This window comes from Pyrenophora tritici-repentis, chromosome 2 (assembly GCF_003171515.1).
Source record: "Pyrenophora tritici-repentis strain M4 chromosome 2, whole genome shotgun sequence".
NCBI lineage: Eukaryota > Fungi > Ascomycota > Dothideomycetes > Pleosporales > Pleosporaceae > Pyrenophora > Pyrenophora tritici-repentis.
Window position 1 is genome coordinate 4,920,817 of NC_089391.1, and position 25,704 is coordinate 4,946,520.

The 25,704-nt window shown below is 50.3% G+C and overlaps 12 protein-coding genes across 12 annotated transcripts; 7 read left to right on the forward strand and 5 right to left on the reverse strand.

Annotated features, from left to right (window-relative positions):
• Nucleotides 1-16: 16 nt before the first annotated feature.
• Nucleotides 17-2,243, reverse strand: PtrM4_073220 (Dimer-Tnp-hAT domain containing protein; the record flags this gene model as incomplete). Its single annotated transcript, XM_066106021.1, has 3 exons — nt 17-72; nt 113-2,080; nt 2,201-2,243. 3 exons carry the CDS (start codon nt 2,241-2,243, stop codon nt 17-19), a joined length of 2,067 nt encoding a protein of 688 aa, XP_065964648.1.
• Nucleotides 2,244-2,712: 469 nt separating this feature from the next.
• PtrM4_073230 (uncharacterized protein) lies at nt 2,713-3,450 on the forward strand (the record flags this gene model as incomplete). The annotated part of the gene is made up of 1 exon (XM_066106022.1): nt 2,713-3,450. The coding sequence occupies one exon, from the start codon at nt 2,713-2,715 to the stop codon at nt 3,448-3,450; it is 738 nt and encodes a 245-aa protein (XP_065964649.1).
• An 825-nt stretch (nt 3,451-4,275) lies between these two features.
• On the reverse strand, nt 4,276-7,973 carry PtrM4_073240 (RVT-2 domain containing protein; the record flags this gene model as incomplete). The annotated part of the gene is made up of 4 exons (XM_066106023.1): nt 4,276-4,538; nt 4,649-4,981; nt 5,133-5,927; nt 5,981-7,973. 4 exons carry the CDS (start codon nt 7,971-7,973, stop codon nt 4,276-4,278), a joined length of 3,384 nt encoding a protein of 1,127 aa, XP_065964650.1.
• Nucleotides 7,974-8,012: 39 nt separating this feature from the next.
• Nucleotides 8,013-9,364, reverse strand: PtrM4_073250 (uncharacterized protein; the record flags this gene model as incomplete). Its single annotated transcript, XM_066106024.1, has 2 exons — nt 8,013-8,880; nt 8,973-9,364. 2 exons carry the CDS (start codon nt 9,362-9,364, stop codon nt 8,013-8,015), a joined length of 1,260 nt encoding a protein of 419 aa, XP_065964651.1.
• Nucleotides 9,365-11,510: 2,146 nt separating this feature from the next.
• PtrM4_073260 (uncharacterized protein) lies at nt 11,511-12,255 on the reverse strand (the record flags this gene model as incomplete). Its single annotated transcript, XM_066106025.1, has 2 exons — nt 11,511-11,548; nt 11,616-12,255. The coding sequence occupies 2 exons, from the start codon at nt 12,253-12,255 to the stop codon at nt 11,511-11,513; spliced, it is 678 nt and encodes a 225-aa protein (XP_065964652.1).
• Nucleotides 12,256-12,611: 356 nt separating this feature from the next.
• PtrM4_073270 (Myosin-tail-1 multi-domain protein) lies at nt 12,612-14,271 on the forward strand (the record flags this gene model as incomplete). The annotated part of the gene is made up of 2 exons (XM_066106026.1): nt 12,612-14,177; nt 14,239-14,271. The coding sequence occupies 2 exons, from the start codon at nt 12,612-12,614 to the stop codon at nt 14,269-14,271; spliced, it is 1,599 nt and encodes a 532-aa protein (XP_065964653.1).
• Nucleotides 14,272-14,510: 239 nt separating this feature from the next.
• Nucleotides 14,511-14,771, forward strand: PtrM4_073280 (uncharacterized protein; the record flags this gene model as incomplete). The annotated part of the gene is made up of 1 exon (XM_066106027.1): nt 14,511-14,771. The coding sequence occupies one exon, from the start codon at nt 14,511-14,513 to the stop codon at nt 14,769-14,771; it is 261 nt and encodes an 86-aa protein (XP_065964654.1).
• Nucleotides 14,772-15,622: 851 nt separating this feature from the next.
• Nucleotides 15,623-16,513, forward strand: PtrM4_073290 (uncharacterized protein; the record flags this gene model as incomplete). Its single annotated transcript, XM_066106028.1, has 1 exon — nt 15,623-16,513. One exon carries the CDS (start codon nt 15,623-15,625, stop codon nt 16,511-16,513), a length of 891 nt encoding a protein of 296 aa, XP_065964655.1.
• A 173-nt stretch (nt 16,514-16,686) lies between these two features.
• PtrM4_073300 (uncharacterized protein) lies at nt 16,687-18,765 on the forward strand (the record flags this gene model as incomplete). Its single annotated transcript, XM_066106029.1, has 1 exon — nt 16,687-18,765. One exon carries the CDS (start codon nt 16,687-16,689, stop codon nt 18,763-18,765), a length of 2,079 nt encoding a protein of 692 aa, XP_065964656.1.
• Nucleotides 18,766-18,827: 62 nt separating this feature from the next.
• On the forward strand, nt 18,828-19,082 carry PtrM4_073310 (CHROMO domain containing protein; the record flags this gene model as incomplete). The annotated part of the gene is made up of 1 exon (XM_066106030.1): nt 18,828-19,082. The coding sequence occupies one exon, from the start codon at nt 18,828-18,830 to the stop codon at nt 19,080-19,082; it is 255 nt and encodes an 84-aa protein (XP_065964657.1).
• A 374-nt stretch (nt 19,083-19,456) lies between these two features.
• Nucleotides 19,457-21,205, reverse strand: PtrM4_073320 (uncharacterized protein; the record flags this gene model as incomplete). Its single annotated transcript, XM_066106031.1, has 2 exons — nt 19,457-19,840; nt 20,960-21,205. The coding sequence occupies 2 exons, from the start codon at nt 21,203-21,205 to the stop codon at nt 19,457-19,459; spliced, it is 630 nt and encodes a 209-aa protein (XP_065964658.1).
• A 2,186-nt stretch (nt 21,206-23,391) lies between these two features.
• Nucleotides 23,392-25,493, forward strand: PtrM4_073330 (uncharacterized protein; the record flags this gene model as incomplete). Its single annotated transcript, XM_066106032.1, has 3 exons — nt 23,392-23,941; nt 24,654-25,034; nt 25,225-25,493. 3 exons carry the CDS (start codon nt 23,392-23,394, stop codon nt 25,491-25,493), a joined length of 1,200 nt encoding a protein of 399 aa, XP_065964659.1.
• Between the last annotated feature and the right edge of the window lie 211 nt (nt 25,494-25,704).

The following is a 25,704-nucleotide window of genomic DNA, read 5'->3' on the forward strand; positions in this document are numbered from 1 at the left end:
GGTCTGGTCTGTACCCTCAGACCAGACCAGACCAGACCATTCCGATCACTGGCCTCTCGGTCATTGTTGCGGCTAAGTATAGCAATAATTGCCTCGTCTATGTTGTTGCTACTCGGCGCAGTTGTATACCGCTGGCGTGCTCGTTGAGGTTTGTATGCCGCCCAAAGCTGTTGGAACGACGCGTTGGCACTAGTAAGCCAATCAGCTTTGTCTGCCCACGCCACATCGCAGTAGTTCTTGTAGTACGGGTGTAGGCAAACAGCGGCGTAGTAAGCGGGCGAGTCGTCGAGCTTGTTGTAGTAGTCGTTGGCTTTGCTCCACGCGGCGCGGAGGTTGACGTTGAGGTGATCCTCTGGAGCCTCGGCATGAGCGTTGAAGTCGACGTGCTCGAACGGGCGCGCCCGGGCCTCAAGCTTGCTGAGTACGTACTCAAAAACGGGTATAACCTCATAGATTGCGCCGTATTTGCCATCCTTAGAGCGTCCCTCGAGGCGTTTTGTGGCGTACTTGAGCGGCTCTAAGCAGTCCTGGTACTCTGCAATCACCGCCCAGTCAGCAGCTCGGAGCCCAGTTGATCTCATCCAGTTTGGGGCGTCGGGCCGCTTATTATTCCGCTGCGCAGCGTGCGCATCTTCAAGGATAACCCTATTGATATGATGCTCAGCGTACAAGTTATACGCGGCTTGAAGCTTGGTAGCGCGCTCAAAAGCAGCATAGTATGAGTTCCAGCGAGTGACGACAGGCTTGACTGGCTCGAGTACTTTGAGACGCCCTTCAGCAGGCAGGTTGTTGTTGGCAAGGCGCTGGTAGCCACGAAAAAGCTCGTACTGTTGCGGCGTTTTGATATAGTTGATGACGTCAACTAGCACTCCAATAGGGCCATCTTTCCGCCACTCTCGCATATACTGCTCCTCGGTATTGTACTGCTCTTGAGTGTTGCCGTAGGCGTCTTTGTTGGTGCCAAATATAATAGCCTGGCCGATGAGGTTAAGCGTGTGACAACTGCAGCGGAGGCGCCGGTGAGCGGACTCAAATTCGTACTCGCGCGCGAGCGCGGCGATCGCAGTGTCGTTGTTGGTAGCGTTGTCGAGTACAAAATAGCCTAATCGGTCGCTTGTTATTCCGTATGCTGAGAGCGTCGTCGAGATAGCTTTGGCAATAGCCTCACCGGTGTGGGCGCCAGCGAGCTCAGGCAGATCGATTGGTAAGTCTCGTATTATTCCAGCTGCGTCGGCAAAGTGAGCGACTACTCCAAAGAAGCCACGTTTACCACCCTTTGTTGTCCAGCCATCAAAGCTTACGTGTATTTTGCTTACTGAGCCTGACAGGGTGTCGATAACTTGCGGTCGTATAGACCGGAACAACCTCATCACAAAGGTAGAAACGCTGGTATTACTTACCCACAACGCTGCCTCTGCCTCTGGGTTGGCAAATCTCATCATCTCTCTAAAATCAGGCGTCGTAAGTTCGCTGAGCGGGTGGTTTCGGTTAACAAGCCACATGACAGTGGCTGTTCGAAAGCCCTCTACGTCGAAGTTTCCAAACGCGTTAGCAGTGTTTTGTTGTACGTCTAAACCAGCGTCAAAAGCTTGCCGCAACGACAGCTGGCCTCGAGCTCTCTGCGCTAACTTTGGGCCATCTTTCGTAAGGTTGTGGCCAGGCTTTGGTTGGCTGAGATGGGTGGCTGCTGAGGTTGTAGCCTGAGTAATGTTAAACAAACCACCACGGCCAGCGTCGATAGTTTTGTGTACATGGCAGTACTTGCACACAAACCAGATTCGAGATGTAGCATGGCGCTCAACAACGCGGTAGCCATACTGAAAGATCCAACTTTTTGGGCGCTTAGAACGCGCCAATGGCTTGATAAAATCAGGTAAACGTGCCCAGTCAATGCCGTCAAAGTTCTCAACTAGTGCGCTGTTTGTCTCATCCTGACCACCCTCTCCAGCCTCAGTTGTAGCCACCGTGCCAGCTCGGCTGCCCTCGGTGGGCGCGACAATCTCAGCCTCCGCCTGCGACTCTAAGAACTGCAACTCGAAGGTAGGTATTGGCGGCGAGGCGTTAGCCTGGCTTGCGGCAGCTAGGGTTTTGCGAGGTGATCGACGCTGAGGTCTAGGCTTAGATGCAGGCTTAGATGCAGGCTCAGGTGAAGCCTCAGGAGTTGAGGCGACGTTGTTGGTGGCAGCGGCTACTTTCGTACGTTTGCTCCGAGCAGAAGTTTGTGGTAGGCGACGTTTGGCCATATTGGGGGTATCAGGGCAGTATAAATCACTGGAAAACGCGTTGCTATAGGGGATACTGCATTGCGATAGGCTTCTAGACAGGCGTACGTCGAGATTGGAGCAATGCGCTAGACTAAGGCTAACGTTATTTGATAGCCGCTTAGCCTGTTTGGGACTCAACCGAGGCAACTGCAACACTTCAAAACCATCGCGACATCTACCGTACAGCAGTTTTAGCACCCTCATCACAGTAACGCTAAAACAACCAAGTAAACCAAGTAAGCCAAGCAAGCAAAGTATCTTGACTTGACTTGCTTGCTTAGCTGCCCAGCTCTTACTTGACTTGCTTGCTTGGTTTAAACCAAGCAAGTCAAGCAAGTAATCCAAGTCAACTTGCTTTTTGGAAAGTCTGATTATTGATGGCCATAAGAGCCACCAATCTCTAGAGTTCCAGGAGCTCTGCAAGGAGAACAATATCCATACGCTCTGTATGCCTCCTCACTCATCTCACCTACTCCAGCCACTTGATGTTGGCTGCTTCTCGCCATTGAAGCGCGCGTACAGCCGTGAGGTGGAGAGCCTCATGCGCAACCACATCAACCACATCACTAAGCTAGAGTTTCTGCCAGCATTCAAGATAGCGTTTGATAGAGCATTCACACCAGCCAACATCTGCTCAGCCTTCCGCGGCGCAGGCCTTGTTCCTTTACAACCAGAGGCTGTTCTATCAAAGGTAGATGTACAGCTGCGTACACCTACTCCTCCAGCAGCTCTACCAGAGGCTCCCTGGGTAGCTCAAACGCCGAGCAACGCGCGTGAGCTTGAGGCTCAGTCAAGCCTCATACGTGAGCGCGTGCGCCAGCACAAGAGCTCATCACCAGCTTCAATTATTATAGCAATTGACCAGCTAAAGAAAGGCGCTGAGGTGATGATGCTCTCTTCTGAGCTAATGCGGGATCGGATCTCTAGTCTTGAGAAAGCCAACAGCGCAGCGTCAGCGCGTAGGCGGCGCTCTAAAAAGCATATACAGAAGCATGGAGTACTTACAAAAGGAGCTGGAGAGGATATACTGGCTCAAAATGAGGCTGACCAGCAGATTGCTCATGAAGAGCGTCAAGGAGGAGCACGATCAGGCGTCAGCCAGCGGGCTCAAAGGCGCTGCACCAGGTGCAAGGAGACTGGGCACAACTCACGCACATGCAACACTAATACTATTAATATAGAGTAATCTACTGTATTACTATCTAGCAATAATATTATCGCGTTGTTGAGATGTATCGCTTTGAAGTTGCAAAAGTTGGTGGGGTGGGCCGCTCGCTTGCGTGGGCCGCTCGCTTGCCAACCATGTTATAGCTCTCTTAAATAGTAGTGCTAATTAGAGCAACAGCAGCGCTACCCTTGTCAGATATTCACTCTCATCTGGAATACTGATGAAATAGGTAATAATGGTGATGATGTTGATGATTGATTGTGTGTTGGTTCTGTCTACGGTTGTGGGCACACCTGGGGGGTGCCAAGCCTTCCTGTGATCCGATTGGCTCTCACAGATGCCAGGTCGCGCTAGTCTAACCCAGCGTCTGTACGCTCTCATCTTCAACAGTGCTATTATCTGACAAGAGCGTACAGACGCTGGGTCAGACTAGCGCGACCCGGCATCTATAAGAGCCAATCGGATCACAGGAAGGCTTGGCACCCCCCAGGTGTGCCCACAACCGTAGACAGAACCGAAACACAATCAATCATCAATATCATCACCATTTTTACCTATTTCATCAGTATTCCAGACGAGAGTGAATATCTGACAAGAGGAGATTCTAGAATAGATATAACCTAGTTGTCAGATTAGATGAGATATTGCACAAAAGTGATGGATGTTCATGATTGATTGTATTGTTCTCTGTTCTAAGGTGCGCGCTGAGAGTTTTGTTCTGCTAAGACGCTAACCCATTATTAGCTAGCGGTGTCGGCACTTTCGGCTCGACACGCCTGCTATCTGACACACCCCCTCAGCTTGGAAGGCATATTGCAAGCTGCATAAACTGGTTGATCGATCCTACATAATGAGGCCTTCCAGTTGCTCTTGCACCTCCTTAAGCTCAATCTCTCTGAGCGGGGCTTCTTCGCGCTCGACGAGTCCCAGTTGATCAAGGAACCTGGCCCATTTATTGGCTGGCAGTGGCTTTGTGAACCCGTCTGCGATCATGTTGTCAGACGGCACATACTCTACCTTGATCACCTTTCGGGTAACCTCTTGTCGTAGCCAGTGATTGTGTATATCAACGTGCCGAAGTTTTGTTTGAAGTTTGGCTACGTCCTCTGTGACCACAGTCCGCAACAATCAATTAAGTGGGTCCTAGAAGGTTCAGATTGGATTGATTGATTACCGCTTTAAGCCTAGTAGTTACCTATAGGAGTTTAAGCCCTACCTAGATAGGTAAGTGGGTCTAGGAGAGTGACCGGATTGAATTGATTGTTGCGGAGTCTATCTGTGACTAGTCGGATGGTCTGTTGGTTGTCGCATTTGATTGTGATTGTTGGATCGCTCAGAGTTACCCGAAGCTCCCTCAGCAGTCGCGACGTGAATATGGCCTCCTTGGCCACCTGGGAAAGAGCAAGTAATTCTGCTTCCGTGGTTGAAGTAGTAACGGTATCCTGCTTGCTTGCTCTCCAGGAGATGAGGCCGCCAAACAGCTTAATGGCGTAGCCTTGTGAGCTCTTCCCAGACTCCGCAACAATCAATCGATCGACATGATTGATTCCTATATAGGTTAAAGAGTTACTTTATTAGGCAGCCTTTAACCTAGATAGGAATCAATCATGCCGATCCGATTGATTGTTGCGGAGTCTGGCTCTTCCTGTCCAGGGTGTTGTCTGCAAATGATGCGTCACTTGCTACTTGAAGACCTTCACCTGTGCCTAGCTCCAGAGCTAGGTTCATTGTCTTTCTTAGGTAGAGTAGTACGCGGTCCGCTGCCTCTTGATGTTCTATGCTTGGATTGACTAGGAACCGAGCGAGGCGCGATGTTGCGAAGGCGATGTCGGGTCTTGTGGTGACTGCTGCGAACAGCAGAGATCCAATCTTGCGTTGGTACTTGCTGACTTCAGCTGGTGCTGCGAGTCCTTTTCGTGGTCGGAGTTCGATGCCTGACATTGGCGTATCATGCCTTACATTTTGGTGGTTGATGAGTTGACTGATTTTGTCGACGTATGCAGCTTGAGATAGCTGTATGGTCTTCTGCTTGCGATTGCGCATGACCTCTACGCCGAGAAACCACTGTAAGTCGTCTCCTCCCGTACAAGCGTATTTTTCTTGGATCCGGTTTATGGCCTTCATTGCCTCTGATTCTTGCTTTGAATGGTACGCAACGATGATATCGTCCACATAGAAGAAGATGATAACTCCGTCCTTGATCATGCAGCATGGCTCCTGTGGTATTTGTTGAAACCCTATCGAAGCAAGAGTTGCGGTGAATTCTTTCTGCCACAGTGATGGTGAGATCCGGAGCCCGTAGAGTGCCTTTTGCACTTTGAGTAGAGTGCCAGGCTTCTGATATCCTTTTGGCATCCTCATGTATATTTCTCTGTCGATTGCAGCATGCACAAAAGCATTAGTGACGTCGTATTGCTTCAGCTCAAGATCGTATTTGGCGGCGATTGCCATGAGCATTCTGAATGAGCGTCCTGCCAATGTTGCTGCATATGTGTCTTGGGAGGTTATGTTGCGTTGTTGATCTCCCCTTACCACCAATCTTGCATACAGTCTAGAATCTGGTGCCCTGCTCGTTTGACTGGTGATGCTTGGACCTCAGTCCATGACTTCATTTGTTGGTGACTCTGAAGGTGTGTCTTTTCTGCTTCCTTGAACATTTCGTATAGTGGATGGTCTTCTAGCTTTGAGTATGCTGTTGGGAGTGGCGGTAGCTGGTTGCGATGGGGCTTGATTCCCTTGGATAGCAGTCTCTTCACCTGAGCCTTATCGATTGGCTTTCCTTCGTGTTGACCAATGTGTCCTGATTCGGTGCCGGCCATGAATGCGGCTGCCCATGGACTGGTCATTGATGTTGATTGGTTGGACATGTTCGTCATATCCTCGTTGTTCACCTCTCCTTGAACTAGCAAGGCCACAGGTGGAGGAGTTGGTGGCGGGGTTAGATATGCCTCTACCACCTTCCTTCCTTGGTGGTATCTGGTTTTCTGAGTGCGCGGGCTCTCTTCCTGCGTCGTATCGTCCTCGTAGAACGTCTCGGTTTCTGGTTGTTGGCTCTGAGTACCTGGGAGTTCGACTGTTCTCACCCAAGTTGCGATTTCCTCTAGGGTGTTGTGCATGAGATTGTCCATCAGGTCCTCAGTCTTGCCGTTGAAGATTGTGTCTTCGTCAAACACTACGTCGCGAGTGCCGATTACCTTTGCCATGGATGGGATCCATATGCGGTAAATGTTCGTTGACTGGTATCCCACTAGGTATCCAATCCAGGCCTTCGGATCTAGTCTCTGTAGCCTGGACTTTCCTCTGTGGGTGTCGTCTGTCATTGCGAAAGCCTTACACCCATATGCTTTTAGGTGAGCTTGATTTGGTTTTCGAGGTCCGGTGACTATGCCGTTGATGGCAGCTGCGCGTGTAAAGAATATTTCGTATGGTGTCTTCCAATTGTTTGGGTAATTTGGCGTTCGATTGTATAGGTATACCGCCGCTCTGGTAGTTTCTGGCCAGAGTTCCCATGGAAGGTTTGCATCCAGTCGAATTGCGCGTGCCTTTTCTTTTATAACACCCCCTGAGCGCTCGGCTCCTCCGTTTTGAGCTTGAGTATCTGGAGCGGAGGGCTCGAGTTTGATTGATAGGGACGTGCACCATTTTTCGACCTCTTGTTTGACGGTAACGATCTCGTTGTCAGTCTCGATGACTTTGACTGTGATGTTGAATTGTTTCTTCATGAACTGGACGAAGAGGCCTAGGAGGCGAATGATTGAGCGAGCCGGTCTGTTGTCCTTGAAGTAGAAGTCCCATGTGTATCGGGACCGTCGGCAAGTGACCAGCATTTGGCTCTTCTCCTTGGTGAAACTGCCGTCCTCATACTCATGGAAGTCGATGGCTACCCTTTCACCTGGCCCTTCGTCGTTCAGTCTGGGCGTCCTGCGTATTTGTCGTTTCGATTTTGACCTGCCGCAGGCGTCACACTCCACGGTAGTGATGCCCTTGATCCTCACCCCCTCAGATTGCTGCACGAGGTGCTCGATCGCGGACGGCCCGGGATGTCCGAGTCGTTTGTGCCATAATATGGCAGTAGCCTTTTGTGGTGATCGTTTGGCTCGATTCATACGCACATGAAAGGCTGAAGTTGATGTAGTAGGTGGCTCGATAACCCATTGCCCATAGTGTTCCGATAAGGTGGCAATGGTTGAACCATCCCATCGTCGTAGGCTTGTCGGGTCTTCTCGATTGTCCCACCATATACCTTGTCTTCGGAGCAGCCTGAATGATACGAGGCTGCAGAGGAAGTCTGGGCACCAGGCAACATTGCTCAGGTGTAGAATTTGTTTGCCCTGAGCCCTCTCTGCCGTCACCTTGACTGCTCCGTATCCTTGTATCCAAACCCTTGAGTTGCCAGCCCAAATGTAATCTCCCATCGCAGGCGGGCGTACCTCTTCGAGCCTTGAGAGGTTGTTGCAGATGTGCGTCGTCGAGCCAGAATCCAGGATGAATGCATCCTTTAATGGGTATCCTTGATTGCTCGCATTGAATGCCGCTTTCATCATGCCCTCGTCCAGCCTCGAGATCTCGCGTCCATCTAGTCAATCAGTGACTGAGTCCGGTGTTTGTGATGTCTTAATGTAGGGTGTAATTGATCGTGATGCCGTAGTTAGGCGTGGTCGCTTCGTTTCCAGGTTTGTTTCCTGTATTATTCTTTGTAAGTCTGCATCATGCTGAAGTTTGTACTGTACCAGCTTTGTGATGTGTTTGTTCGGTTTGAACCAATCTGGGGTCTCCAAAGTTGGGTTGACATAGTAGCAGCTACTGATGTCATGGCGTTGTTCACAAGCAGGACATATGTCGCCAGCTTCTGCTGTATTCCTTTTCTGGAACTGCTTGGACTTGTTGCCAGGTGCATTCATTTTGCGTTTGTTTGTTTGCCTTTGGTTTCCCTGGCTAGGGTTGGTAGATGGCGCTCTAATTTGCACACTTGAGGCGTCCCCCTGTGTGTTCGAGTCGGATTCACCGCTCGCCGCGTAGGCTGCTTCACCCGTCATAAAGGCACTTCTTGATTTGCCTCGTGTTGGGTGAGCTAGGCTCATGTGTTCGCGGAAGAGTTTCATCATCTGCCTTCTTTCTATATTGTTCCGGTCGCTTCCCGCTCCAGTGAATGTTGCCATCCATGCTGGGGCAATCTTAGAGACTGCTTTTAGGAAGTCGTCCACAACCAGCTTGCTTTGTATCACGTCCCCTATCTTTAGGGCTTCGGCGCGAGTTGCAGCTTGGTCGTATTCGCTGAGCCATGATTCCCAATTTTGCGGGCTTCTCATAGGTCTCAAGGAATCGTGGTACCTCTCTCGTACCCTTCTGATCTCATCGTCGAGGTCTACTCCAACTGCTACCTGGAGGTTTGTGATCCAGGTGCGGAGAGTTCCATGTTCCTCAAAGCAGCTCACTTGAAGGTGTGGGCTAACTGTTGCATTCAGGTGTCTGATCATTGCCGCAATGTTTGTGCGTTCGTCTCGATAGTTTCGTTCGCGTATTTTGTATGATTCAAAAACCATCTTGAATTCCCTTGAGTCCCATCGTATGCCTCCTTCCCCTCCGCTGAGAGTTCTGAGTATCGAGCTGGTATGGCTGGAGTTTGAACAGCAGGGTTGACTATGTCAACTGTATCTTGTGTAGGCGCTCGGGCATTGGCTCTCGCGGTTCGTGTAGAGGAGGATGGAGCTGATGATGTATTTCTCAGAGCAGCGGCTGGTTCATAGTCGGATACGAGTGGAGGGAGAGGTTCGGTCGGCTTTGTACGAGGCTGAGTGTTGCCCGCTGGATCTACAATGTCCCAGATCTCTAGGGCTTCGCATTGCATCTTGATTTGGCGGTACCAGGGGATCCATTTGCTCGAGTCGGTGAGGATGACTGTTGCGTCCCTCTGGCTCTGGTTTGTCGCCATTATTGCGTGTTCGTTGCTCGTTATAGAGGCAGTGAGACTCTTAATTGTCAGATTAGATGAGATATTGCACAAAAGTGATGGATGTTCATGATTGATTGTATTGTTCTCTGTTCTAAGGTGCGCGCTGAGAGTTTTGTTCTGCTAAGACGCTAACCCATTATTAGCTAGCGGTGTCGGCACTTTCGGCTCGACACGCCTGCTATCTGACAAGAGCGCTCTCTAAGGCACAACGGTAGTGGTGGTACGACTCGTATTGTATTGACTAAGGAGCTATTCACACGTTCGTAGATCCGTGTTGCGTGCAGCTGCGTCCAAGCTCCCCGCTAGGACCCACCTGCACGTGTCACCAATCATGTGACTACTCCTCCGCTTGATACCACCAAGTCACTTACGGACTGTATTCTCAACAGTTTATATCGTTAAACACTTTAACGTTATAAGGATTTTTGCTTAAACGCGTTAACGTTTTAAGGTTTGCCAAAACGATTTAAAAACGATTTGCCCATGTATGTAACGGAGAATGAGGTGTGAGCAGCAAAACTCTGACTAGCCGTGCCTGACTCTTTCCCATCATCAAGCTTTAGTGGTTCATTTGCCTTTTCAATCGTTGTGTCATCTTAGGCAAGGTATTTCTTAATTCTTTTTGCTTGTGCTGGGCTTTTTAAGGCTTCAGCCACCCTAGCTTCTGCATCCTTATTAGGTCGGAAGTTCTTCGGTCTTTTCAGATGATTCGGAACGAGATACTAGCAGTCCTTGTACTAGTGTTTGCCTCCGCAGATACATCTTGGTGTCCTCTGATAGCCTTTATTGGGGAACTGAGTGGGCGAAATCGTTGTTGTATTGAGAACCGCGAAGTGCTAGCTATATGGTGCGGGGTGCTGCCTAGAGGAGGCTAGCCCTTAAGCAGAAGGAGCTAGTCCTATAAGAGGAGAGCTAACTGGTGAGAAGTGAATGCATGGAGACTGGCTTGCCCGGCCGACAGCCTTCACTTGATGGTCGTTCCTCTTCCTAATTCGGACTCTGTTTTTCCGCGATACGTAGACTCGCGAATGTCCCGAGTGAGGCCGTAGAAAGACTAGTTCGTCGATGATACATCCTAAATTGTGCGACATAGTCCGCTAGCGATTGAATCTCATTTATCCTTCCGGTGGTCTCTTTTAAGATTAGGTCTTAGTGCGCTGATCCAGCCCACTCTGGTGCGATTGTTCGGACAATTGTTAGAAAGTCATCTTAGGCTCGATAGCCTGTCGTCTCAGGAAGGTCTGCCTCCCTGCATTGGTTTGTAATTTGAATCCAATCGTCAAGCCATTGTTCGAGGTTGCGGCCTCGAGGCTTCTCTTGCAGAGCGCGGTACTTAGTTACTAGCTCTCTGCTGCGTACAGCTGCTGTCGGTGCAAGCTGCTGTCGGTGCAAGCTGCTGTCGGTGCAAGCTGCTGCTTAAGCGCGATCAGTCGATCGTAAATCTCATCCTTTCCGTTAATTAGGTAGAGATGGCGGGTCGCGATCGTACGGCTGATTTCCATGAGAAGTTCGCCTTCTCTACGCTTCGCGTTCATGTATTCTGCTCTTTCAAATCTCCAGTCGTGAAGGAGATCACTGTACATCGCCCAGTGTGTCCATCAACCAAGTAAACCAAAAATCGCCCTCTTACTTGACTTGACTGACAAGAGTCCTTTACCTTGCTTGGTTGGTTGACGAGAAGCCCTTACTTTGCTTGGTTGGTTGACATTACTCGATAGAATTTCCCGATTTGATATCTATACTAATCTACAGGAGCATACTAGTTCGAAGAAGGTGCTTTTGACACTCAATTGCCGCTACAGTCCCCGAATCGAGCCGATTTCGTTCATCCGTGATGACCTTCTTCGTCTGAGAGAATATCCTCTCACACTCAGCACTCATTGCCACAGTCCGCAACAATCAATTAAGTGGGTCCTAGAAGGTTCAGATTGGATTGATTGATTACCGCTTTAAGCCTAGTAGTTACCTATAGGAGTTTAAGCCCTACCTAGATAGGTAAGTGGGTCTAGGAGAGTGACCGGATTGAATTGATTGTTGCGGAGTCTACTCATTGCAGGACAACTAAACAGATCAAACGCCATCTTAGAGAGCACAGGATAGTCAGGTGCATGGCGAACCCACCACTCTAGAGGGTCTTCAACATCTCCATCAGCCTTATTAGTCCTAGATATAAATTGATCAAGGTCAGAGGTGACTCTTGCGCGCTTCTTTCCTCGCGTAGACGCCGTACTAGCGGCGACCCGCTGGCGACGCTTACGAGCTTGCTGGAGAAGATCAAGCGTCGTATCGCTATCAGTACTAACCTCATTATCCTCCTCTTGTGTTGCTTCTGCTATCTCTGCTTCCGCAGCTGCTTCCTCGTATTGTACATACTCATCATGCACCACCCGCTTCGCCTCAGTGATCCATTTCTTCTCATGCTGCCATTCGATATCGAAATAGGTAAATTTATTCGCAGGATGGAGGGCGACAGCGCATCGGTAGGCTGGCGTAGCGTCCGTAAGGCCGTAGTATTCTTCAAGCTTGAGGCGGGCAGTATCAATAGCACAGGAATAGTATTCCGAAACCTGCTCGGGGTGATCGTCTGCGAACTTTCCGGCCTCTTGGAGCTTCTTAAAGAGAACGTCAAGTGACTCGAGTGTCTCATAGAGTGAGCCATGTGATCCTTCAAGGCCAGCTTTATTGGCCCGGCCTTCCATGCGTTTGGTCAGATCTTTAAACGGCTTTAAGATGTTAAAGAAGTGCTCCAAATCAGTCCAATCGCGCTGAGTAATAGCGTCCTGTGAGATATCGTATCCTTCACCACTATAATTATAGTGGAGAAAGAACAAATCAATTGCGTTACGGAGCTTAAGAGCTCTCTCGATCATGGTGTCATGGTTTGGAACCTTGGTGTTCTGAGCACGGACCACGCCGGCGCCTCGGGTGCCGAGGCCCCGCTGCCCCACACATGTATTTAATTCTACCGAAGTTTCTTAGAAACTCGGTACTGCAAAAACTTTGTAATTCAACACAGTTTTAAATATCTGATCCTGTGAGACCCTAACACGTTTTTGCAGTCCATTAAACGCCTCTGACAGCAACCTGGCGTCCTTGGCCAGTTGCTCCTAACCTGACAGCGCCTTAACTGCGCTCTGACAGCGCTCTAACAGCGCTCTAATAGCAACCCAGCGCGTGCGGCTAGTTGCAGATCCCCACAGTTCCCGCGACACGGTAGACCAACGCCATGTCCACCCAGTTCCCAGACGGCAATGCCGCCGACGCGCCCCATGTGGGAGACGCCTCGGGCAGCGACGCCAACCCTACCGCCGGTGCAACGATCAGCCCCGGTAAGAGCGCGAGGTCTTTCGCTAGACCTACCGTGGCTTCCACCGCCCGCAGCAGCGCCTTGCCACGCGCTACCGGGTCCGCCAACTTACGCCAAATCAGCAACCCAGCTGTACCTGGCGCCTTCGGAAACGAGCAGCTAGAGCAGCAGGGCTATGACGCCGACTCAGATAACGACGAGGCCGACATTACCCAAATCCACCATCTAGTACCATCGCGCCCGTTATCACCTGTCGTAGACGCTCAAGACTCTAGCGACTCCTTTCAACCGTCCCCGCCTAACGTCACTACAACCCGCGGCCGCGCAGGCTTTCAGTACCCCGCTCTCCGACAGCGGTCGGACGCCCAGCGCACTGATAACCCCTTTACGTACCAAACAGAAGACGGCAACCATACTAGCTACGCCCTCTCTCCGCCTACATGGGACCCGCTACCCTCGCCTACGCCACGCACAGAGGGGACTACCTCAAAGCCCGTCCGCAAAGTCATTGGCTACGTAATCCCCAAAACTGACTTGCCTCAAGGCAGTCAGCCAACTCTAGCCGCCTATGAGTACGACGCCAACGGCGAGCCCAGGCTAGTAGGAGAACTTGACGAAGCTTTTGTTAAAGGCTCAACCACGGAAGCTGGAGAGAAACTCTACCAGTTCTGCTTTGACACCGTCCACACCCTACATAACGACCTCGCCAATCTTCAAGAGCGCCTGACGGACGCTCAGGAAGACCTCATCGACGAGCGCGTCGCCAAACTCAACTCCGAAAAGCAGGTAAAGTTCCTTACAAACCAGCTTCAAGAGGTGAGAGGCAGCCTCCACGTAGCCAACCAAGACCTCCAGTCGAAACTCGACACCGCTGAGCGACGAGCCGAACGCTACCTCCAGCGCAAGGAGGAGTACAAGACCGCCCTTAACCAAGAGTCTACCGCGCACGGCGAAACCAAAGAAAAGCTTAAAGCCTATGCTAGCACCGCGCGCCCATCTCTACGCGGCAAACCGCATGACTCCATCTCTGACGAATCAGATGGACCCGTTAGCGTACGCCGCCACCGCTCAGCTACCAAACTTAGCCCTGACGCTCCGCTGCCCGCCACAACGCAGCGACGATCTAAACAACCTGAACCCGCGGTCTTTGAGGGCCCTACAGGCACAAAGGCCTCTACCTACCAGAAATGGAAACTCGACATGCAGAGCTGGTTCCGTGCCCATCCGTACCCTTTCGCCAACAACGAGGAGGAGCAACTAGACTACATCCGCATGAAAACCACCGGCGTAGCCTGGGATAATATCTCGAGCGGATGGTTTGTCGAAGGAGACGAGTTCCATACTGCACAAGAAGCGTGGGATATCCTCGACGCCTGCTACGGCCGTTTGAATACCCGCCTAGATGCCCACAACTTCTACGAAAAGGAAGGCTTCATGAAGCCTGGTGAGACTATCACCTCCTACCTGGCCCGCTTCAAAGCCGGCGTCGCTCCCTTGAAATGGGACGACGAGGAAAAGACTCTGCAAGCCTACAAGAAGTTGCCAGACCAGTGGCGCAGCCGAGCGGAGCACCTCATGAGCGACGACACCTTCACCAAGGACTTTGCCAAGTTCAGCCACAAGCTCCGACACCTCGAACAACTTCACTCCGCCCTCCAGCCCTCTCACAACCCTAGCAAGGGTAATAGTGGAGGTAGCGGTCGTGGCGGCGGCGGCGGCAATAACCGCAACCGCAATCGCAACGCCGACAACGCGCAGCCCAAAGGCAGCGGAGCCAACCAATTTATTATCAACAAACCCTACAGGGAGCGCACTGTCATGGAGACCCAGGTCCTAGCTGAATTGGAACGCTGCTTCAAGTGCACCCGTGCAGGCCACAAGTCTAACTCCGACGACGCGCCCTGCAAGGACATGGACAAGCTCACTTCAATGGGCCGCTACCCCGAAGTCCTCACCGCCTTGAACGAAGCCCGCAAGGCCGCCGGCGTCCCTATCCCTAAGGCCGCCGTACGCATTAACGCCGTCCGAGCCCCTACTCCTCCAGCGGCCGCCTCTGACGCCCGCTCGGAAAACGAGTAGTCCCTGGCGAAAGTCGCCCCCAGGGACCCCAAGAGCCTGAGAAACTCAATAAAGAACCCTTGAATACACCTGAACCTACAACGCCCCCTTCTCCTACTGCCGAAGACTGCGACGACAACGACACTGAACCTGACCCCACACTGCAAGCAATCCTGGACCGGATCAAGAACCTGGAACGCCCTGCTGCCCCACGGGTTCGCGTCTCCGCCATCGCAGCCGCCGCTATTCGTGGCAATACTTATCTCCCTATGGTAGGTCAGCAATTAGTATTCAAAGGGATGATATCTCCCTCTCAACAACCATCCTCACACGTAGAACTCATGGGTGACTCTGGTTGTGCTTCTCTCTTCATTGATGAATCTCATGCTCGCGCACACAAATACGAATTAATTCCGCTCCAAGACCCAGCTGTCCTGGAGCTCGCAGACGGCACCCAAGTTGCCAACGTTACCCATATGACACGGGTACACGTAACTTTCGACACCCACCATGAACAAGTCCTTGCCTATGTGACCAAAGTTAGCGGAGTGCAAATGATCCTTGGCACTCCCTGGTTTCAAATCCACAACCCCCAGGTAAACTGGGACACTATGTCAATAGTATTCAACTCAGACCATTGCATTCGCAACTGCCTAGAAAACCACAAGCCATGCATGGCTGCTAGTAGCCGACACCGCAAACACCCAGCGCCCCCAGCCTATGAGCTTAAAAAAGCTCGCCATCCTAAGGCTCCTCAACATCCCCCGCCTATCGACATCGCTTTTATCTCAAGCCGGGTGGCCGCCATTTCAGTGACAAGAGGAGAACAGGTCTGCCTAACCTCTATGGAAGAGGTTGAAAGACTTTGCAATATGACCGACCAAGAATGGACGGATACCCAACTGCTGCGTGCGGCAGGAGCCAAAGTCCTCCCTGAAGACTTTGAAAAGTTTCGCGATCGAATGGAGCGCCCCCACATGAGTAAAGAGGAAATCCTGGCTAAGCTGCCAGAGGTCCTCCATCCCCTCTACCATGGCTTCGACCCACGAGAGGCCGATGAGATCCCTCCGCAGCGAGACAAGCTGGACCACGCTATTGAAATCCAGTTAGACCCCGAAACCGGAAAACCGCCTCGCCCTTCATCACAGCGGCTAAGGCCGCTATCCCGCGACGAAGCCCGAGCTGTGAAGCTCTACATTGACGATATGATCCGGAAAGGCCACATTGAACGTAGCACCTCTGAATGGGCTGCCCCCCTCCTAGTAGTCAAGAAACCTGGAGGAGGTATCCGAATTTGCGTGGACTATCGAGGACTTAATGCCCATACCATCAAGAACCGTAACACCCCTCCGTTGATACGCGACATGCTCACCAAGCTATCCAAGGCCAAATTCTTCTCTAAGGTAGACGTTATCGCCGCCTTCAATAAAATCCGGATTAAAGAAGAGCATAAACACCTCTCAGCGTTCATTACGCCATACGGCCTGTACCAGTACACCGTAATGCCCTTTGGAATGTGCAACAGCCCTGGAACATTTCAAGCCTACATCAACGACGTCCTCCATGAGTACCTGGACGAATTTTGCATGGCCTACCTAGACGACGTCATCATATTCAGCGAAACAAGGGAAGAGCATGATGACCATCTACTCCGAGTGGTCACACGCCTGTCCAACGCTGGGCTCCCCATGGACATCCTGAAATCTGAATTCTTCCAAGAAGAAGTCAAGTTTCTTGGCTTATTATCACACCGAACGGTATAAAGATGGACCCAGAAAAGGTCAGTGCTATACAGGACTGGCTTCTACCCAAGTCCCTCAAGGATGTCCAAGCCTTCCTTGGCTTTGCCAATTTCTATCGCCGTTTTATATATGGCTTCTCTGATATCGCCAAACCTCTCACCCATCTCACCCGCGGAGATCCAAAGCTGTTTCAAATGACCCCCGAAGCTTCGCGAGCCTTTGACCTGCTCAAGCAGGCATTCTGTAGCGAGGTGGTCCTCGCCCATTTTAACCCAGACCTCAAATGCATCCTGGAAACCGACGCCTCTGACTACGTCTACGCTGCAGTGCTCTCCCAAATTCAAAGCGACGACACTATACGCCCTGTCGCGTACCTCTCCAAAAAGATGACTCCTACGGAGTGCAACTATGAGATCTACGACAAGGAACTGCTGGCAATAGTCCGCGCCTTCGAGGAATGGCGCCCGGAGCTCGCAGGCGCCGCCGACACAGTAGAAGTACTTACTGACCATCGAGGCCTCGAATACTTCCGCTCTAAACGCCACCTTAACCGCCGACAAGCCCGCTGGGCCGAGTTCTTAGAGGAATTCGACTTTAAAGTCAAGTATCGGCCTGGAAAACAAGGCACGAAGCCAGACAGCCTCACCAGAAGGACAGGTGACCTGCCTGAGAGTGTCACCGACGACCGCGTCCAGCACCAGTGTCAGACCATCCTTGGCGACCACCGGTGGGATGGAGGCAGCCATGAAGCTATCCGCCTTGCTGGCCTCTGCTTAGGAGAAGCCGAGTGCGACCTGCCCTCTATCTTATCCCTCATGCATGAATCCGGAGAAGGCATGTCACGCGTGGGCACCGCCATGGTTAGGCTAGCCCGCCTCACTCTCCAAGGACAACATGACCCTTACGACGACCTTGTAGCAGCCGATGAAATGACTACCCAAGAAATTGTCGATGCCCTCTACCCTACAGACGCCCGCCTTACCGCTATCCGCGACGCACTCAACAACGGCCATCGACGTATCCCTCACCACCTTATTGCTGAAGGTGTGCGGTTGGAACTGGGCGATCTTGAAACCAACGCTGAGAGAAAGCTTTTTATGCGCTATAACCGCCTTCTTGTCCCATTCAGCGAGAAACTGAGGACCCGCATTATAAAAGATATCCATGACTCCCTGCCAGGAGGGCACGGGGGTCGCACCACAACATACCAGCAGGTGAGCCAATGGTACTATTGGCAAGGCATGACCGACACTATCGCAAGGTTCACTAACAACTGCACCACCTGCCGGCGCTCCAAAGTCAACCGCCACGCTAAGCATGGCCTCCTGCACCCATTGCCTGTGCCAGAGAAATACTGGACGGACATCTCTATCGATTTCATTACGCCGCTGCCACCCTCAAAGTGGTGCGGCCACTCATACCGACACATCATGGTGGTCGTGGATAGGCTGTCGAAGAAGAAGAAGTTTATCGCCATTGAGAACATGGAGGTACTAACTATCGTCGACAAGTTTCTCGAATACATCTGGAGAGAAGAGGGCTACCCAAAGACCCTAGTTTCAGACCGAGGCCGCCAATTCACATCCCACTTTTGGCGCCGCCTTTGCGACCGCGTCGGCACAGCACCAAAGCTCTCAACTGCCTATCATCCTGAGACAGATGGCCAAACAGAAAACGCCAACGCGGACTTGAAGCAGTACCTGCGCTCGTACGTGAACTACCTGCAGGATGACTGGGCCCAGCTCCTACCTTTAGCTGAATTCGAAGCCAACTCCGCTATAAGCTCCGCTACTGGAGTTTCCCCATTTCAAGCAACAAAGGGCTACCAACCTCGCTCCGGCCTAGAACCAGCCCACGCCATCACTAACGCCACCCCAGCTGCAGCACAGCGGCGCGCTGCTGACTCCCTCACAAACCGCATTGACGCAACCCGTCGGTACCTCCGCGATGAGATCGCCTGGACCCAGGAACGCATGAAAGACTTCGCTGATGTCCACCGCCATCCAGCCCCCCGCTTCGCTGTTGGCGACTGGGTGCTCCTCAACGCTAAACATATTAAGACCGAAAGGCCAGTCAAGTCGCTAGACCACAAGAATATGGGTCCCTACCAGATTACCCGTGTTATTGACAACATGGCCTATGAGCTAGACCTGCCAGATAGCCTTAAGAACATTTTTCCCGCTTTTCATCCGTGGCTGCTCCAACCATATGAGGATGACGCTCTACCTGGACAGCCCAGAGCTAACGACAACGCTCCCCCGAAGTCCATTTGAACGATGAGGGCGACACAGAGTATGTTATCGCTCAAGTCTTAGACTCCCGCATACGAAATACAATGAACGACCCCTATACTGGCCGCCGTGGTTGCCTCCAGTACAAAGTTGAATGGGTCGGCAACGACCAGTCTGAAGGCTGGCAACCCTACTTCAACCTGCGCGGCAGCAAGGAGTCAGTCCAGGACTTTCACGACCGCAACCCTGGGCGCCCTGGGCCTCACGCCACCTTTCATGATTATGACGACAACGGGCAGCTTGCCGTTGCCCTGCTTTGTGTTTTCAATGGAAGTTTGAACGCTCAGTCGGGACTTTGAGCATTTTGGAGGGGGGACGTGTCATGGTTTGGAACCTTGGTGTTCTGAGCACGGACCACGCCGGCGCCTCGGGTGCCGAGGCCCCGCTGCCCCACACATGTATTTAATTCTACCGAAGTTTCTTAGAAACTCGGTACTGCAAAAACTTTGTAATTCAACACAGTTTTAAATATCTGATCCTGTGAGACCCTAACAATGGCGTACACAGAGTTCCAGCGGACGCCACCGTCAGCCAGTACCCTAGTGTAAAGGTTTTCGATGCTGCCTCTATCGTATGCCTGCAAGATATACTCTCTTAGAAGCTCCCGCCGCTGATTACTCTAGTTAATCCACACATAGAAATTATAGAGCTTGCCGATAAAGCTCTGCTTCCTCTATATCTTAAACCGCTCGTTATTAGATGCGCCACAGAGCTCTTTCTCTAACTTGCTAACACCCGTCCTAAAGAGAAGAGCTTTAACGATAAGATTTAGTATATAGCCAACGCACCGAAGGCGACTCTGCTGTGTGATTGTGAGGTACTGCTTTGCTAGTTCTTCAATACAGGTATCGTTATTCCTAGCATTGTCTATCATGAAGAAGCTAATAATAGCGGATATATCGTACAAGTCGATAACCGTTAACAGCACTTTCGCAATGTTCTCTCTAGAATGGGGGCCTTTGAGAGGCGGGAGGTCAAGAAGAGCTATTTGCAACTTATGCTTCTCGTCTAGGAAGTAAGCAACAACTGCTACATAGTTTGTTCCTTCCTCAGACGTCTAGGCATTAGTCGAGATATAGATCTTGCTTTTCGCAAGATAAAGCCTTTCCTTTAGCCAAGCACGTCTCCTAGTATCACCGTCCCACATCTCTTTTGTCCAGGTGCTAAGAGTTGATGGGCTCTTAGGTAGAATCCTATCAATATCCTCTAAGCAGCTAGCAAACATGTTACGAGTGCGTTGATGTGTCGCTTGTCGAAAAGTAAAGTCAAGATTAATAACCTAGTTAATAAACTTATTCTTGAACTAAGAGTTATTAAAGATCAAGCGCTAGCCTCTAAGGTATAGTATAGAGCCTGTTGCCCTCTTAGCTATATCGAACGGGTTTAATGCCATTACTTTGTAACCAAATTCTTCAAGTTTGTGTTGATTCTTTAGGTGATACATGATACTAGTAGTACTCTCACTACTGTACAGCGCAGAATCATGCTGGCCGCTAAGATGGCAGTATTTGCAGAGCCAGAACTTGTTCTCTCCATCGGTTGTGAGCTGCGCACCGTGTTTGTAGATTGGCGAGGGCTGGGTTTTAGAGTTAAGGGCCCGCTTATGAGGCTGACGATATCGAATCGACGGCAACACCTTCCTTTCATAGCGAATTTTGTCCCAGTCAATAGGGAAAGGGCATTGAGTAGATGTCGGCAGCTCTCTTTCGAAGGTGGCAGCAGTGTTGGTTGAAACGGAACTTGGGGTCTCTATGCTTTCTAGGGTATAGCTAAGGGATTCGGAGGGAGTCTTAGGTAGAGGGGAACCCGTGGATCCTCCACGAGGCTGAAAAAATGGGTGGGTAGGCATGTTTGGCCTAGAGTCTGGCGGTTTCGTACATTGAGGCTGCAGGCGTTAGAGTTTTCGACAGCAAATCTCAAGAGCGGCAATTTCCAGCCAATCAGAACATTCAGACTAATAGTTTTTCCTATCCCAATGCCCCAAAAAACTCTGGGTCGCCCACCTCCTCTACAAAAATGCCTAATGCGGTAAGGTCGTCAACCAACTTCGAGTTGACTCGAGTAATGCGAGAACCCTTACTTGTGGTTGCTCGGACAGACGTTTACTCGTGGTTGGTTGTTACGTAATCAACCAAAGTCAACCAACCAAGCCAAGTTACTTGGTTATTGGACACACTGACATCGCCTGCTGGCCTGCATTTAGCTGGCTAATCGAGGTTGCTCCAGCCATAACAGCGCTAGGCAAGGGTTTTGTAGGTTCGATAAGCTTCGGTAGCTCATTCTTCGGCTTTGAGATGTCGCAGTACTTCCAGATACCATCTACGACGGCCTTCTCACGTCGTAGTTGGAACCATGACTCCCAATCTGCTGGTTTGTCCAGTATAACAGTCACCCGAGTGACTCCCGCTTCGCTGAGCGACATCGTGATCTTTTGATCGTGTGACCAGGCCGGGCTCTCAATGCTACAGGAGCAACGGCAAGGTATCCTAGTAGTGTCGCCACTCCGTGGCTATGCACTATATGTTGCGGAGCAAAAGGCTAACCTTCTACTCGCTTGAATAGAAGTCATCTTAACCGTCACACTATATAAGGTCTTCGACGCCAATACTTTGGCTGTTGAGGTGTTGAGTGAACGCAGTCGTTATCAATTGCGAGTGCAATCCGGGCTCATAACTGTGGGTGTACAACAGAAAGGAGAGAACTGGTTGATTATTCTACTGAGTAGAGATGTGTGCTTATATACATAAGATATACATGAGTACATGACGTAGATAGTAGAGTGGTGAAGGTTGTAGAAGATGCTAGAAGATCTGATAAGAGTATCGGGCTGACGCACGGACACCCAACTGTGTTGGCTGACACCTTCTGTTGCAGTGAATTCAATGAATTAAAGTGTAACCGCGCGAGGCAGTAATTAGTGTATTCTGTTCTGTGTTGTTGTTGTGCTGACCTTTTTAGAAGGCAGCAGCAGAGTCTATTTTACATGACGTATCACCATCACGTGACACACGTGATCCGCTTCTCCACATAACCGCCACATATTGTGACCGAGATATTATTGAAGAATTGACTAACTAGGCCTTCCATACATCACATCTGTGCCCCAATCAAACCATAACATAGTGTTAATGGGTCCAGATGTTCAATCCAGTCTTTGTGCCGTGGAGAGGGGGAAGCCCAGCATGTAAAGTCCTATAGTCTCCGCCTCCAGTAGCATTAAGATTCTTCCAGAATAGGGCGTTGCCAGGAATAGGTCTAACTGTAATCCCGGTCTTATCGTTGCAATCAATAACTCGGCACCACCTCTGGTCCTCTCTTGACCAATCGACTGAAATCTGAGAGAACCTAGTTCCACACTCATCGCAAGTTGCCTCGAGCACAGCAAAGATTGTAGTTATTCTCTGCGTCTCATTCTCTGGTATGTCTTCATCTTGAAAGTGATCCCAATGGTCTTTGTACTGTTGCCCCAACTTATACCGAGTAAGTTGTAGTCTCTCGTGGTTTTCTAGAGGAGTGAAGCCTTGGAGGCTTGAAGCTCGAGATAAAATACGTTGTACGATAGGATCGTCGTTCGAGAGCACTGCTGTATCACTAGTGCGATAATCTGAGATAGAATCCGATAGAGTACCGTTGCGAACTTGCGATCTATTGTAAGTGCCTTCTCTAATTTTTGTATTAGCATGCGATTGAAATCCGATTGACGAGCAGGCGAACCCTAAACGTAGTAGATGGGCTCGTTCAAAGGCTGGTATGAACCCTTCAAGGTGTATCATGAGTGGTTCGTAGGAGAGTATTCGTGCTGTGTATGAAGGCGAACAAGAATATTCTGATATAGAGGCATATAGCGTAGGCCACGAGTATGATATAAGAACGCTTAAGAGGCAGAAGAACGCTAAGTGGCCGAAATGCTCTCTAGGAACTCGGTTGAAATACATGTAGGTAATGGTATAAACGACGATAAGATGACTATCGATTCGTTATTGTTGTCGTAGAAGATGGTGAGAAGGTAACTCCCCCTCTTTAAATGAATCTGATTTGAGTAGCACATCACAGGCAAAGAGAGTAACGCTGAATATAACCGAAGTAGAGCCGTTAAGTGGTATCCGCTATCTACCAGTAAAACAAGCCATAACAATGTGTTCAGTGACTTCCTAGCAATAACAGGATTCATCGTGTACACGAGGATGAATATGGATTAGAATAGGGCCGCAGCGGATCGAATTAGGGCCGCAGCGGATCGAATTAGGGCCGCAGCGGATCGAATTAGGGCCGCAGCGGATCGAATTAGGGCCGCTGTGGATCGACTCGTTACCGTAGGTTAGGGCATAACGTGCCCGTGCGCGAGACGCCCGGATTCGCGAGACGCCCTGCCGAACACCAAATTGTGAAATCAACACTAACTTCAACGCGTCATAACTCTACCAATATAGACCCAATCCAAGCTGCAATTGCAGCATTTGAATCGCGAGAGCTAGGAGAACAAACCCCGTACACTAACCGTGCGCGTGACGAGCCACTTCGCGTGACGAGCCACTTCGCGTGACGAGCCACCCCACCATCCCAACATTGCGCGTGGTCCCATCTTCAACGCGTCATAACTCAACCACCATGACTGCAATTCAAGAAGCAATTGAATATATAGAATCTCGTGAGGCTGGAGATAAATTCTCGTACCGCCAAGTTGCAAAAGTATTCGGAGTTGATCGAACAACGCTGTCGCGGCGGCACAAGGGTTTGCAGGTCTCCTATGAAGCTAAAATAGCAAATCAACAACGACTCAACCCACAACAAGAGGATGAGGTTGTTGGTTACATAGAGAGGGCTACAAGAGATGGTCTACCGCCTACACGGGGTATTTTGAAAAATTTCGGAAGCGCTGTTGCGCAGCAAGAGGTCTCCGATAGCTGGGTTGACCGGTTTCGCCATCGTCATCCCGACGAGCTCACCACCAAATGGGACACCGGTATCGATCGTGAGCGTCACCTGGCTGACAGCAAACATAAGTACGAGTTGTACTTCAACTTGCTGCACTCTAAGATAGAGGAACACGGGATTGACGAGCGCAATACGTACAATATGGATGAGAAGGGCTTCTTTGTCGGTGTCGCCGACCGCAGAAAGAGGATCTTCTCCAAGGCAGTTTGGGAGGCGGGAGAGCGTACCTAGGCGATGAGGGATGGCAACAGAGAATGGATGTTGCGGTGGAGTGAACAGTGCGCATGTGCGGAGAATTGAAGGATTGAACTGAGGTTGTATTGTACAAGCTATGGAAAGTTTATGTAGATGGGTGACGTCAACCGTGCTAGTCCCAAATAGGCATCGTTCCATTACAAATGTGAGTTGCGACTGCAGGAGAGACCCCAAACCGTGACAATGGATTACGCTGTTAGCTTGCGTATGTGCTTCTGGAGATGCATTGCCGCCCGCTCTTATCTACCAGGGCACCTCCGGGGTTCAATTAAGCTGGGTTCACGACCTTTTGGAGACCCAACAACACCAAGTATTTGTATCCCACTCGGCTTCGGGATGGTCCAACAACGAGTTGGGTCTTGCCTGGCTTCAACAGGTGTTCGAACGTTATACAGCAGCCAAAGCTCGCCGTCAATGGCGCCTTCTGATCCTTGACGGGCACGCCAGCCACCTTACGCCCAAATTTTTGGAGTTTTGTGAAGCCAAACGTATCATGGTTATGGTTTATGTTAGATCGGAGGAGAGATGAGAGAGAAGGTTGTTTTATTGAGAGAGCTGCAGAGAGCGACTATATACATGAAGTAGAGTATCTGGAGCATTCCAGATCAGCAGTGTGTTACGTAGCTGTGACGATAGTAGAACATTCTAGTTGACACACCCCCTGAGGGCTGACAGCATAGAAGCTAGCCTACCGCCACCAGCAATTAGACTCAACACAACTATCCGGAACTACGCAAGAAGAGCAAACCTGCTCGCTAGTACCCACCCGATTGCTAATGCAATAACCCGGATACAATCAACAAACCCCCAACAAACAAAAAAGCCAGACCAACACCGACAGCTACAAGCTATTACTAATTCAATTCCTAAAAACAACAAAAGAGATACAGAACAGACTATCCCATACCAGTTTAGACCATGGGATACGCCTAACTACAAAGTAACAATCTCACAAAAACGCAAGGAAGAGGAAGCAATTGAGCATAAGGCCTACATTAAAACAAGGCTAGATAACTGCACTACAATCTACTCAGACGCCTCGCAAATAAAAGATGGAAATGGTATAGGTGTTGGCATCGTAGCTGTCAGATATAATGAGATATTGCACAAAAGTGATGGATGTTGATGATTGTGTGTATTGTGTTCTGTCTATCGTGTGTCCGCGCTTGTGGCCCTCTTGAGGGGCGCACTGACCCTCTCTACGCTGATTGGTTGCTGCCAACGTCGAGTAACCCTGCTATCTGACAGTAGCCTACAACTCAACCCAGCAAGAGGTCTACTCAGAAAAGACCAATATAGGGGAATACCAGCTAGTTTACAACGGTGAACTAGAAGGTATTACTCTAGCTTTTGAATACGCAGCAAAGACAGCTACAAGAGATCAAGAATTTGAGATCTACGCAGACAATCAGGCAGCAATCTATAGGCTTAAAAACCTATCAGATAACCCAGGGCAACAGTGGCAACTACGATGCCTAAAAGCCAGACTTGTCAACAAACAAAACAAAACAGGATTTTGAGCCTATCCTGACTTGATTGGAAAATTGGCGATCGCGCGTCCTGTATTGATTGTTTAGTGTTAAGTTTTAGGTAATCCTGATTGAAGATTGATTAATTCCTGGTGTTTTGATTGCAATCGTGACTGTAATTATATACAAATTATTAGCTAGTGTAATCCCACTCGCATACCTTGTAGACATCGTCAATCTTCTCATCTGAAATCAGCGCCTC